The sequence below is a fragment of the Salmo salar genome, chromosome 17 (assembly GCF_965601325.2).
Source record: "Salmo salar chromosome 17, fSalSal1, whole genome shotgun sequence".
In the NCBI taxonomy this organism is placed as follows: Eukaryota; Metazoa; Chordata; class Actinopteri; order Salmoniformes; family Salmonidae; genus Salmo; species Salmo salar.
Window position 1 is genome coordinate 65,425,399 of NC_138307.1, and position 14,294 is coordinate 65,439,692.

At 46.0% G+C, this 14,294-nt stretch overlaps 1 protein-coding gene across 5 annotated transcripts in view; it reads left to right on the forward strand.

Moving 5' to 3' along the window:
- The first annotated feature begins 1,259 nt into the window (after window positions 1–1,259).
- imdh1 (Inosine-5-monophosphate dehydrogenase 1) overlaps window positions 1,260–14,294 on the forward strand; it is a 63,834-nt gene continuing 50,799 nt past the window's right edge. For 2 of the 5 annotated variants that reach the window (XM_082963285.1, XM_082963284.1), the window contains exons 1-2: window positions 1,260–1,501; window positions 6,650–6,748. In XM_082963285.1, coding sequence (XP_082819411.1) covers window positions 1,275–1,501; window positions 6,650–6,748 — 326 coding nt within the window. In that variant the 5' untranslated portion in view covers window positions 1,260–1,274. 5 annotated transcript variants of the gene reach the window in all.

Here is a 14,294-nt window from a genome sequence, read left to right on the forward strand (position 1 = left end):
AAAGGTACATCCACACACAGTTTTTGGGAGCAGAATGGTTTGTACTGTGCATATGCTGTAGATTGTACTGAACATTTGAGGCGTATTTCAGGGGCTATGTAAGAAGCTGTCACCCTTGTGTTAGCTATACTCTCTCCTGTGGTGCAGTGTGAGCACTGTTTGTACGTCCCTGAACCTGTCTGTGTCCAAGGCAAGCCAGGCATCCTCCTCAAGGCCATACTTTGGTACTATCTCAAGCAGTTTGTGGAATTCTTGTATATTACTGTGGGTTTGTCCCACGGCCACACACACGCACACACACACACAGACACACACACACATTGGCGACAGTGCTAGTCTGTTTTGAGTGTGTTTAAGTGCCCTCTCTGCCTCCTGCATGTATCTCCTGCCCAGTGTACTCTAATTCTCCAATCCTCTTTGTGAAAGTGACGTGTGCCACTGACAGAAAACAGGGTTAAGCTGTACGCAGAGAGAGATTCATAGAGCAGCACTTGACTGGACAAAAAAACACTGAGTATCCCGTTCTGCTTCTCCTCTATCCCTGCAGGCATTCTCTTTCTTTCTTTCTTTCTATCCACCTCTCCCTCCCTCTATTAGTCTGGGCCCTTTCTCTCTGCCATCTCACTCCTCCCATTCCCACCACAATCTCCCTTCAGTCAGGTCAGTGGGTGTTAGTTCTCTCACAGGGGAAAGGGGAACGTTGGGACGGCAACGACTCCACGACGACAAGCCTCTCCGGTATCATTTCCACGACGACGCCATCTCGGCAGGAGCATTACCACGGTGACACCCTCTCCTGACACGCCTAGAGGACACTGTGGGTTGGTTAGCAGGTGCACCCTGCGCAGAGACAGGGAGGGAGGGCCATAACTATCTTCTTTCTGTCTCTCTCTCTCTCATATCTCTCGGAGTATTTTTGTATCTGACCTGGGATTCGACAACAAAGTTGACGGTCAAGACAACATTGGAGCTATGAGACCAAGATAAGAATGTGTTGAACCAGAGAATGTGTTGTGTCTCTCACAAGTAGCTCTGTTTTTCAAACTCAGGTCCTCAGCTCCTTTGACTCGTCTGGTTGGTTGGCTGAGATCGTTCTAATCCTTTCTGTTCTGTGGGAATTGTTTTGAGCTGGTAGGCCGGATCAGGGACACCCAGTCCCTACGTGACTTGAGTCCACTTGAGGGACGTCACCAACAGAAGGGTCAGAGGGCGACGGTGAGGTCACCGACCAGAGTGAGAGACTGGAGCAAGAGAGCTTGGCAATTGGACCCAACATGGAGGGGTACGGCTACGAACACTTTGGGGTGGATGGAGAGCGGGACAGCCACCAGATGGACTACCGGAGGATCGTAGGGGACACTGAGCTACCCCGGCCCAGCTCCAACCCCTCACCCCAAGACACAGAGCACCTCTTCCGCCTCAGCCCCCATGGCCACGGGCATGAGACGGCCGCCCAGCGATACAGCGCCACCCGCATCCAGGCTGGCTTTGGCCCCGAGAGGTGAGTCAGGCAAAGCAAGATTATGGTTAAAGCTGTACTAGAGTATTACTTTGTGAAATAAACTGGCATCCATTTGAAAAGAACAACATATTAGTGAAGGGCCAGGCAAAGAAGATTTTTAGATACTTGCAGAAATGTAGAATAGTTTACTTGGGTAGCAACTCTGGAGCTGACTCATGTTGAAATCCAACCTGAGTTGGAGTTGCACCACAGGGGGTTGGTGGCACCTAATTGGGGAGGACGGGCTCATGGTATTGGCTTGAGCCAATGGTATCAAATACATCAAACACATGGTTTTAATGTGTTTAATGCCATTCCATTTACTCCCTTCCAGCCATTATTATGAGCTGTCCTGCCCTCAGAACAGCCTCAATTCGTCGGAGCATCGACAAGGTTTCGAAAGCATTCCAAAGGGACGCTGGCCCATGTTGACTCCAATGCTTCCCACAGTCAAGTTGGTTGGATGTCCTTTGTGTGGTGGACCATAATTGCTACACATGGGAAACTGTTGAGCATGAAAACCCAGCATCGTTGCACTTCTTGAGACACTCAAACCGGTGGCCTCGCACCTACTAGCATACCCTGTTCAAAGGTACTTACATATTTTATCTTGCCCATTCACCCTCTGAATGGCACACACACACAATCAATGTCTCAATGCTTAGAAATCCTTATTTAACCTGTCTCCTCCCATTCAACTACACTGATTGAAGTGGATGTAATAAGTGACATCAATAAGGGATCATAGCTTTCATCTGGATCCACCTGGTCAGTCTATGTCATGGAAAGAGCAGGTGTTTCTGATTTGTTGTACACTCAGTGTATATTTGACTAGTGAGCATTCAAGCTGTAGCATTAGTTCATCCCACGTCTTTTGACTACTTTTCATTACTCTGCTTTCACCATGGTTACAATATGTAAAATAGCCCATTGAGTAGTATCAGTTTACACTGCCACATAGCCCTGTGTTTAGCCTGGCTTGTAAATAACCTGGAAGTTAAATCTCCCTGTTAGCCTGTAATGAAGCTCTAGGACGCCTGTGTTTAATATGGCAATATGGTTTATGGTGAGTCATTCTGAGGGCGGCCACTAAACACATTGAAAAGTTATGATTCAGTGGCGTACTCTGATGTCAAAACAACAGAAACTGCCTCAAGGCTATTTTCGGAGTGGCAGGTCCCCCTTATGCCTTGCAGCTAGGGCAGCAGGTGGAGAGCTTAATGGGATCAATGCTTGAAATAGCTACCGGGTGTGCATAGAGGAATCTCTGACCCATATTGTGGGTGACCCACATTTAAAGCAATGAACTCACGCACAGACACAGTACCCGCCAGATCACCTTGGTACTTGTCAAGGCTGGGAAGGCCCTCTGTGCTTTGCTTAGTACTGGAGGAGGGGCTCCTGGAATAGTGCCACACAGGGAGTAGGCCAAGGGACAATATACATCCCCATGATAAGTGTACTTGGGGCGAATTCTGTTTTAATGCAGGGTGGATCACTAGTCACCATTACAAATGCATTTGGTTTATTTGCTCTGAATATCTGTGTGTTGGTTGAGTGCACACAGTTACAGCAGTCCCACTCCATTTCATGCACAGGATCAAGAGTGCATGGGTTAGAATTCCCCACTGTCCAGGAAACAATGGTGAGAAGGAAGAACAAGGCTCGCTTTATTGCGACACTGCTTGCCTGATGGTAGGTTGCAATTGTCTGTCAGTGACAGCAGTGTGCTGTCCGTCCTACTTTTACAAAAGTGTGTGCTTGTGAGGGTGGTCTACTTCATCTGTCTGTGTACGTGTGTGTGTGTGTGTGTGTGTGTGTGTGTGTGTGTGTGTGTGTGTGTGTGTGTGTGTGTGTGTGTGTACTCCTCTTCCCAACCCTGAACCATCACAGACATGGGAGAGTGTGGGACTGTTCGGTACGCAATGCTTGTGGATTCACAGGTCAACATACAGTACAATAGGCCACGCCTAAATAATTCAGTCTGATTCTCCCAAATCCGTCAGCTTGAATGCCAATGGTCTGTCTATTGGCTTTTGTGCTTTTATTATCTGAATGGTCTCGACAGATGATAACGGACAGGGCCATTCTCTCTTTCTGTTTTAAACAGTCTGTCCTGTATTTGAAAGTGAAAGTCATAGGCCATGATAAATAAGATAAGAAGGAGAAAATGAGGGTAAATTCCATCAATGTGTAGCCTCATCTACTGTAAATGTGTAAAATGTGATCTAGGCTATTTAAGGAGGTATGTAGCCTGGCTGGCTCTACTGGTCAGTTGAGATCAATCTAGACTAGAAAATGCCACTGCCATCCGTATAATTGGTTACTAGTAACTGGTTGCATGTGACTTGTAAATCTGACAGTGGTGCTGTTCAGTTAATACCCCCAAACGTTGCACCTCACTGAACCATCCGAGAATAGTTGATTTGTGGGTTTTGTCAAAATACAAAAGTCAGTTTAGATTGATAAGTAGATAAGCATTATAAAATTGATTTAATAATTTAAGATTCTTGACTGATCCTGATAGTAGAAGCCCTAAGGCATAATATTCCAAAAACGGATGGTAGGAGGGCCTGCTGTTTATGTGGTTATATGTGGGTTATAAAATGATAATATATGGACATTGGCACTGCCAGACTATAGTGCCAATTTCCCTGTAACCTAAATGCATGCTTTTCTCCTCCAAAAGATGTATGGTCTGCATTCTGCAGTGCAGATATTAGGTATATTACAGAAATTACAAGGACATAATCTCACTAACCTGCAAAATCTGTGATTGAGTTGAGATTTTTACCCTCATGTTTTCGAATTCAATGAGAGCCCCACGTGGGAGGAGAGGGGATGTGACGCATCCATTTTCGAGGCTTCTGCGAAAATATTCCTCTTCATAACGTCGTTACACTGTAGCAGCGACAGGCAATCAAATTTGGACCAGCCTCGCATCATCACTTGAGTTTGTAGCAGGGGAATTAATTGTGGGTTGGTTCCCTCCACAATAGAGAAAGAACACTTTGCTTCCGCTCATTTTGGACTTGCTAACTAGCTACAGCTGGAAAGTTCGCATTTCCGAACACCTTCAACGTGGTCAGCTTCAAGAGGTAGAAAACGGGCTGGAATTAATTATTTTGTTTCACATTTTCTTACCGTAACTAACATTAGGTAACTGTAAGTGAGACTAAGAACGTGGTGAGGTGGCTAATTTCATAGAATACAGACCATCTTCAGTAATGAGTTGAAACACGTTAGCTAGCCGGCTACCGCTAGCTGACACATGCTCCTGCTGAATAACGCACTCGCTCTGATCATTTTTCACCTGCGTGGCAAGAAATTAGATGGCTAATTTATAGTGCAGCTTTGGTGATAAAATACATTGCAAACGATATGTTAAAGACATTATATGATGGATGGAAATCTATAAATACTTAGGCTGCGGACAGTTGGCTAGATTCGTCATTAATTGTTAATATAGCTATGTTTTATTCTCCCCACGTGTATTTTGTGCTCAAGGCATTGTAACCATTGTTGGGTACTCAGCTGTACAGTAGCCAGTTAACGTTAGGAAGTGCTAGCTAACTACTGTAGCTAGCTACGGTATTGACAGACATTGCTCAAGGCATCCTTTCAGCAGCTCTCCAGGACACTGTGTAGGTAGTCTGGATAAATATGTGCTTGAAGGAAATGTTTTTGCTAAACAGATCATTGTTTAACATGAGTTGTTAGCTCATAGTGTCGCTTGATGGCTGTTTTGTTTGCATGGACAACCACCAGAAGCAATAAAGATAACATGAGTGTGCTCTCTTTTCCTGGTGTTTATCCAGTTAAAAAAAAATCAAACATGAAAAAATGTATAGCAACGTGTTTTATTTAAACATGTAGCTAACATTAGTGTTGCTGCTATTTTTGGCATGGGTATTTACACAACAGTGCATGAAGGGGTTAATTTCGTGAGGCCATATTTTGCCAGCATGCCTCCTCTAATAGAAAGGTTTCTTATAGATGTTAGTGGGTCATCCACATGTTGAAACCGCGTAGTCGTTAGTGCGCAGCGATATGTGCTTGTGAGGTCGGTTAGGTATCAGTTTGACTATTAAAAAAAAAGTCATGTTTTTGATTTCCGGTTCGATAATAACAACACATAATGAAACGGTGAATAAAATGTCCATGATGGTAGTGGCTGTGATTACTGCTTATCACTTAACCATTTATTCACATATTTTACTTCAATACAATATTTCAGTTCTGTATATTACATTTGTTTTATTTGATGACTATTTTATTTCAAGTCATCTCACCTCTATAGAGCTGCTGTCTGACAAAATCACAATTTTAGTATTTCTTCAACGGCATACTTTTTTGACTGCTGAATACCAACAATCGATTTCAGGTAGAGATACTTTTGTGTATGTGGACACACCTGCTGGAGTGGTGTAAAGCTCGCTGCCATTGGACTCTGGAATCATGCTTCACCATTTGGCAGTCCGATGGACGAATCTGGGTTTGGCGGATGCCAGGAGAACGCTACCTGCCTGAATGTATAGTGCTAACTGTTAAGTTTTGTAGAGGATGAATAATGATCTGGGGCTGTTTTTCATGAGTGGAGGCTGTTGTAGCAGCAATGTGTCCATATTTATGCCCATGATTTTGGAATGAGATGTTCGGACGAGCAGGTGTCCACATACTTTTGGTGTAGTGTACCTCGTGAAGCAACTGCTCTCCTTTCAATCGAGCATTCTTGTCTCTTTAATGTAGCAAGCTAAAAGAAACACAGATGGACAAGTAGGCATGCAATGGATTATGGTCATTATAGGTAAATACCACGTTTTCCATGCTAAACTATGTAGAACATTGGCCTTTTGGAAACTACAACTCCCTACTACATCGAACAGTTCGGGCTTGATATCATTTGTCTCTAGAGAAACTGCGCAATATGCGTTTTGATATCACAGGAAAAACCTGAATGAAATGCCTTGTTTAAACAACGTTTTGGGTTAATCACTCAGCACTAATAGTCATTCACAGGCGCAAAGCGTCGTCACCTTTTAACCCTTCATCTATTGAGGGCTAATTATATTTGAAAATGCATCGAATGTTACACATGAAACGATGGCTACAATCTAATGCCTGCTTGTCATCCTTTTCATTTGACAGCATGGCTGATTACCTGATCAGTGGTGGTACGGGCTATGTCCCAGAAGATGGACTCTCCGCACAACAGCTTTTCTCCATTGGAGACGGCCTCACCTACAAGTAAGTTCAGTTCAACCACAATACAAATTCCAAATAGAACCGTATTGTGCAAGTACGCTCTCGAACTGTCCAAACCTAAGCGCAAGCGATGATGGACGATATGCGGGCGGCGCTTTGTAATGATGGCCAACACGTTTTGAATCGCAGATCTGCTCAACAACAGTCTGTTGTCGCTGATGGTCAAACGGCAGAAGAGCTATGCTCTAAAGGCGACGGGTTGACTTACAAGTGAGTAAAACGGTTGACTTTTCAACCATTATGACACTATATACACTATACTGTAAAAACCTCTTGTCTCCAAATGATGAGTTCATATAGGGGAAGCAAATGATTGTCCCATTAAAAATAGATTTGAATCAATAAGGTACCATGTTGATGAATTTGGCAAAAGTAAATACCACATTCGCCACCAATTGTATTATGTACATTTTTAGCTGGCTGAGGAAACCACTGATCTATATGGATGAATGACTATGGCAGGGGTGGTGGGGTTTGATTCATTAACCTGATCTGCACCATAGGATGATATTTGCTTCCGGTAATGATATGACTGCATCTTTAACTGCTCTGAAGAATCATAGTGCATGAACTGCTATTTGATTCTTTGAGACATTCAATCACTATCTAGTAATGAAATCTGACTGCACTTATATCCTAAGGCCCTTTCTTTATCTGCTCATTTCATATTCACTTGTTTTTACTTTACATTTACATTTAAGTCATTTAGCAGACGCTCTTATCCAGAGCGACTTACAAATTGGTGCATTCACCTTATAATATCCAGTGGAACAACCACTTTACAATAGTGCATCTAAATCTTTTACGGGGGGGTTAGAAGGATTACTTTATCCTATCCCAGGTATTCCTTAAAGAGGTGGGGTTTCAGGTGTCTCCGGAAGGTGGTGATTGACTCCGCTGTCCTGGCGTCGTGAGGGAGCTTGTTCCACCATTGGGGTGCCAGAGCAGCGAACAGTTTTGACTGGGCTGAGCGGGAACTGTGCTTCCTCAGAGGTAGGGAGGCAAGCAGGCCAGAGGTGGATGAACGCAGTGCCCTTGTTTGGGTGTAGGGCCTGATCAGAGCCTGAAGGTACGGAGGTGCCGTTCCCCTCACTGCTCCGTAGGCAAGCACCATGGTCTTGTAGTGGATGCGAGCTTCGACTGGAAGCCAGTGGAGAGAGCGGAGGAGCGGGGTGACGTGAGAGAACTTGGGAAGGTTGAACACCAGACGGGCTGCGGCGTTCTGGATGAGTTGTAGGGGTTTAGTGGCACAGGCAGGGAGCCCAGCCAACAACGAGTTGCAGTAATCCAGACGGGAGATGACAAGTGCCTGGATTAGGACCTGCGCCGCTTCCTGTGTGAGGCAGGGTCGTACTCTGCGAATGTTGTAGAGCATGAACCTACAGGATCGGGTCACCGCCTTGATGTTAGTGGAGAACGACAGGGTGTTGTCCAGGGTCACGCCGAGGCTCTTAGCACTCTGGGAGGAGGACACAAGGGAGTTGTCAACCGTGATGGCGAGATCATGGAACGGGCAGTCCTTCCCCGGGAGGAAGAGCAGCTCCGTCTTGCCGAGGTTCAGCTTGAGGTGGTGATCCGTCATCCACACTGATATGTCTGCCAGACATGCAGAGATGCGATTCGCCACCTGGTTGTCAGAAGGGGGAAAGGAGAAGATTAATTGTGTGTCATCTGCATAGCAATGATATGAGAGACCATGTGAGGATATGACAGAGCCAAGTGACTTGGTGTATAGCGAGAATAGGAGTGGGCCTAGAACAGAGCCCTGGGGGACACCAGTGGTGAGAGCACGTGGTGCGGAGACAGATTCTCGCCACGCCACCTGGTAGGAGCGACCTGTCAGGTAGGACGCAATCCAAGCGTGGGCCGCGCCGGAGATGCCCAGCTCGGAGAGGGTGGAGAGGAGGATCTGATGGTTCACGGTATCAAAGGCAGCAGATAGGTCTAGAAGGATGAGAGCAGAGGAGAGAGAGTTAGCTTTAGCAGTGCGGAGAGCCTCCGTGACACAGAGAAGAGCAGTCTCAGTTGAATGCCCAGTCTTGAAACCTGACTGATTAGGATCAAGAAGGTAATTCTGAGAGAGATAGCAAGAGAGCTGGCCAAGGACGGCACGTTCAAGAGTTTTGGAGAGAAGGGATACTGGTCTGTAGTTTTTGACATCGGAGGGATCGAGTGTAGGTTTTTTCAGAAGGGGTGCAACTCGCGCTCTCTTGAAGACGGAAGGGACGTAGCCAGCGGTCAAGGATGAGTTGATGAGCGAGGTGAGGTAGGGGAGAAGGTCTCCGGAAATGGTCTGGAGAAGAGAGGAGGGGATAGGGTCAAGTGGGCAGGTTGTTGGGCGGCCGGCCGTCACAAGACGCGAGATTTCATCTGGAGAGAGAGGGGAGAAAGAGGTCAAAGCACAGGGTAGGGCAGTGTGAGCAGGACCAGCGGTGTCGTTTGACTTAGCAAACGAGGATCGGATGTCGTCAACCTTCTTTTCAAAATGGTTGACGAAGTCATCCGCAGAGAGGGAGGAGGGGAGGAGGATTCAGGAGGGAGGAGAAGGTAGCAAAGAGCTTCCTAGGGTTAGAGGCAGATGCTTGGAGTTTAGAGTGGTAGAAAGTGGCTTTAGCAGCTGAGACAGAAGAGGAAAATGTAGAGAGGAGGGAGTGAAAGGATGCCAGGTCCGCAGGGAGGCGAGTTTTCCTCCATTTCCGCTCGGCTGCCCGGAGCCCTGTTCTGTGAGCTCGCAGTGAGTCGTCGAGCCACGGAGCAGGAGGGGAGGACCGAGCCGGCCTGGAGGATAGGGGACAGAGGAAATCAAAGGATGCAGAGAGGGAGGAGAGGAGGGTTGAGGAGGCAGAATCAGGAGATAGGTTGGAGAAGGTTTGAGCAGAGGGAAGAGATGATAGGATGGAAGAGGAGAGAGTAGCGGGAGAGAGAGAGCGAAGGTTGGGACGGCGCAATACCATCTGAGTAGGGGCAGAGTGAGAAGTGTTGGATGAGAGCAAGAGGGAAAAGGATACAAGGTAGTGGTCGGAGACTTGGAGGGGAGTTGCAATGAGATTAGTGGAAGAACAGCATCTAGTAAAGATGAGGTCAAGCGTATTGCCTGCCTTGTGAGTAGGGGGGGAAGGTGAGAGGGTGAGGTCGAAAGAGGAGAGGAGTGGAAAGAAGGAGGCAGAGAGGAATGAGTCAAAGGTAGACGTGGGGAGGTTAAAGTCACCCAGAACTGTGAGAGGTGAGCCATCCTCAGGAAAGGAACTTATCAAGGCGTCAAGCTCATTGATGAACTCTCCAAGGGAACCTGGAGGGCGATAAATGATAAGGATGTTAAGCTTGAAAGGGCTGGTAACTGTGACAGCATGGAATTCAAATGAGGAGATAGACAGATGGGTCAGGGGAGAAAGAGAGAATGTCCACTTGGGAGAGATGAGGATTCCAGTGCCACCACCCCGCTGGCTCGATGCTCTAGGGGTATGCGAGAACACGTAGTCAGACGAGGAGAGAGCAGTAGGAGTAGCAGTGTTATCTGTGGTAATCCATGTTTCCGTCAGCGCCAGGAAGTCTAGGGACTGGAGGGTAGCATAGGCTGAGATGAACTCAGCCTTGTTGGCCGCAGACCGGCAGTTCCAGAGGCTGCCGGAGACCTGGAACTCCACGTGGGTCGTGCGCGCTGGGACCACCAGGTTAGAGTGGCAGCGGCCACGCGGTGTGGAGCGTTTGTATGGCCTGTGCAGAGGGGAGAGAACAGGGATAGACAGACACATAGTTGACAAGCTACAGAAGAGGCTACGCTAATGCAAAGGAGATTGGAATGACAAGTGGACTACACGTCTCGAATGTTCAGAAAGTTAAGCTTACGTTGCAAAAATCTTATTGACTAAAATGATACAGTACTGCTGGCTGGTGGAGTAGGCTAGCTAGCAGTGGCTGCGTTGTTGACTTTGAACGTGTAGCTGGCTAGGTAACCTCGATAGTTTCAGTACTACACCATGTCATGATACAAAGCAACTTTGTAGCTAGCTAGCTAACATAACACTAATCAAGACGTTCCTTGTAATGTATTTAGTTTCTACAATGCTGCTCGTCGGTAATAGTTGGCTGGGTTAGGAAAAATGGCGTCGCGGGGGACGGAAATAGCTGGCTAGCTAACCTCGATGGCTGGCTAGCTAACCTCGGTAATTACTAGACTACACAATTATCAAGCTATGACAAAGACAACTAAGTAGCTAGCTAGCTAACACTGCACTAGTCAAATCGTTCCGTTGTAAAGTATTAGTATCTACAGCGCTGCTAGTCGGTAACGGTTGGCTAGCTAGCAGTGGGTTAATGATGACTAGGTGTGTTGACTAAGTCTGGCGTCGCGGCTGGCTAGCTCACCTCGATAATTACTCAAACTACACAATTATCTTAGATACAGAGACAGCAAAGACAACTATGTAGCTGGCTAACTAACACTAACACCACACTAATCAAGTCGTTACGTTGTAATGTAATAGTTTCTACAGTGCTGCTAGTCGGTAGAAGTTGGCTAGCTAGCAGTGATGACTAGCTAGCTAGCAGCTAGCAGTGTTGACTACGTTAGGAGGACGAAGATAGCTTGCCTCGATAATTACTCAATTACTCTAAATTACACAATTATCTTTGATACAAAGACGGCTATGTAGCTAGCTAAGAAGAATTGCTCAGATCAAACAAATCAAGCCGTTGTAATGTAGTGAAGTGTAATATTACCTGTGGAGCGAAGCGTAGTGCGACTGCTCGCTCCAAACCGGAAGCATCGGTTACTGAATAACCCTCAATTCACTTTCACTCTGTTTAAAACTAACTTGATTTCAACAAGCAAAGCATTGGGCTGCCCCTATATGGCAGACGGTCATTGCATTGGTATGTTGGCACAGCAAGCAACTTCACTAATTTCACCCCTTTGCCCAAGACTGTTGCCCAAAACTCTGTGTATCGTTTTGCTTCTTGAACATACTTCTGGCTAGAGGACTTGACAAAAATCACTAACTGCTATAAAATGCTTCCAACACCTACTTGTTAAAATAGAGTAACATTCACGTCCTTGTGTGGATGTTGTAGCCTATGTCTTCTGACTATATGTGGCTCCGTCCCAAATGGTACCCTGTCCCCTACATAGTGCATTACTTTTGACCATAGGGAATAGGGTGCCATTTAGTAGGGAACCTATGTTACAGATTAAATGAATACCCTAGGGCCTCTCAAATGGTGCAGCAGTGCTCTGGCGAGCCAGGCGCCTGCAAGCTGACACGGTCGCCAGTTGGACGGTGTTTCCTCCGACTCATTGGTGCGGCTGGCTTCTGGGTTAAGTGAGCAGTGTGTCAAGAAGCAGTGCGGCTTGGCAGGGTCGTGTTTTGGAGGACGCATGGCTCTTGACCTTCGCCTAAACACAGTCCGTAGGGGAGTTGCAGCAATCGTACAAGACTGTAACTACCAATGGAATATCATGAAATTGGGGAGAAAAAAGGGGGTAGAAGTAAAACAAAATCATTATATTAAATGGATACCCTGTTCATTCTAAACCGATTATGTGGCGATTGTGAGACAAACAATATTTAGACAACAAGCAGGTACAACTCAACCATGTTGTTTCTTCCAGTTTAACCCTAATTGCTCCTGTTTGTTGCGCTGGATAAGAGCGTCTGCTAAATGACTACATGTTATGGTTCAGACTTAACTTCCACACAATAAGAGTATTCACTATTTACACTACACATTTGAATGGAGAGTTAGTCCCAGTTCACAGGGGTTAATTGATTAGGCAATGTATGTGTGTGTGTGTGATACCGGCACGTCCCTCCACTCCTTAATGAAGCACGTCCTGCTTAAAGGCAAGGCAGAGCACATGACCAGCCCGAGGTACTGTCATGTGAGCGTCTCGGGGGACGGCATCAGAGGAAGTGAGGATGCCCTCCTTTGCACCACATCTGGGCCCATATTACCTGTATCATACAGCTGTGTCTCCACCATGGCAAACATGGCAACCCAGGACCGTAGCGACAGTGGCTCAGTCTCAATTCGTCTTTCCCTATCTCCTCGGCTCCTTTTTAACCGTATTAAAGAAGGTCCAGAGTCACTCCCCTTGGACTTTCTTCTCCAATGTATTTTGAGGAGGAAGCGAGGAGAGAGGATGCAAGGAATCGGAGGCATGATGAATTGAGAAAGAGCCAGTGAGAATGCATCTGGCTAAGCCTACTGGCTTTGAGGTGTTTGCTCACCTGTTGCTGCTGTAATCTGGCAGGTTTACTGTCCACACCAAAACACGTTGGAGCTGAAAACACGCTCCCTTAGGAAAGTGTTCGCCAGGGTGAGCTGAGATGTTCTGTCGGGGTCTCAAGGACATTTCACCAAGCTGGATGAATATTCTTTCAGCAACTCAACATTTTCTAGTACAGCAGATGACTCTGCTGCATGATATTATCATATATTACCCCTGTCATAAAGAATTCATCAATGCAGTCATTTTCTGTCAATGTCTTCATGGGGTGATTCCATGATGATGTCTTATGATCACAGCCACCTAATTATCCTCGGCTTCTAATTAGCCCCATTCAACCCCCTCATCTCTCCAACGCAATTCTCCCCCGGGACATTGGTGTAGAAGACAATGTATTCTCAAACCACTTACGTGACAAAGGGACGAGAAATGAAAAGATTACAATCGTGACATAATTATACATGTGTAGTGCACTGCCTTTGCAGAAGTGTAGCGTAGAACAACGTTATGAAGTAGTGCTCTCCAGGCTCGTGTCAAAAATGGTCTTGCATGAAATGAAGCTGAATCAAGTCGCACCCAGCATTACTAGGGCTGAAACTGTTTTAATAACAGACATGTCATGCAATAGATATTTCTACATTAATAGTATGCAAGACTAGACAGGTAAGTGCACTCTAAATCACATCTACCCACCTTCTCCACTTAGTGGTTGAAGGGTCATAATAATGTCTAACTCGGGCAGTTTGTGGTTGTCTGGGCCACATGCATTTGTCCATATTCAACATTCGAATGCAAACCATATTAAAAGGTATCCAGTGTTGTCTTTGGTATTTGAAACTCTAATGTGTCACTTGTGCCAAGTCACACACTAGTTGGTTCTTCTCGAATGCCGTATATAATAATTTACTCCTGTGGACAAAACATACATTTGAACCTGGACAAAAAAAAACAATTTCATTGCTTTTAGGTGGAGTGCCATCTCCACAAGGGAAGGCCTAATCTAGGTCTTACTCATCAAGATCCTATTTTCCACATATTTTCTGTTGCATTCTGGGTTAACCTGGCCACTTAAGTATAGGTTACAGGTTAAACCCAAGTGACCACTGTATTCTGTAGTGGAAATTGGTGGCAAATCCAAAAACTCGAAATAAATAAAATGGCCGCTTATCAACTGATCCAGTGACACTTTTTACCATTTGGCTCATGCTGGTTAGGGGTTTGTCTGGCTTGAGAGAGCTGATCCAGAATCAGCAGAGGTTTGTGGTTTCCTTAAATGCTGGCAGATGTTTTCCCCTCTGCCTC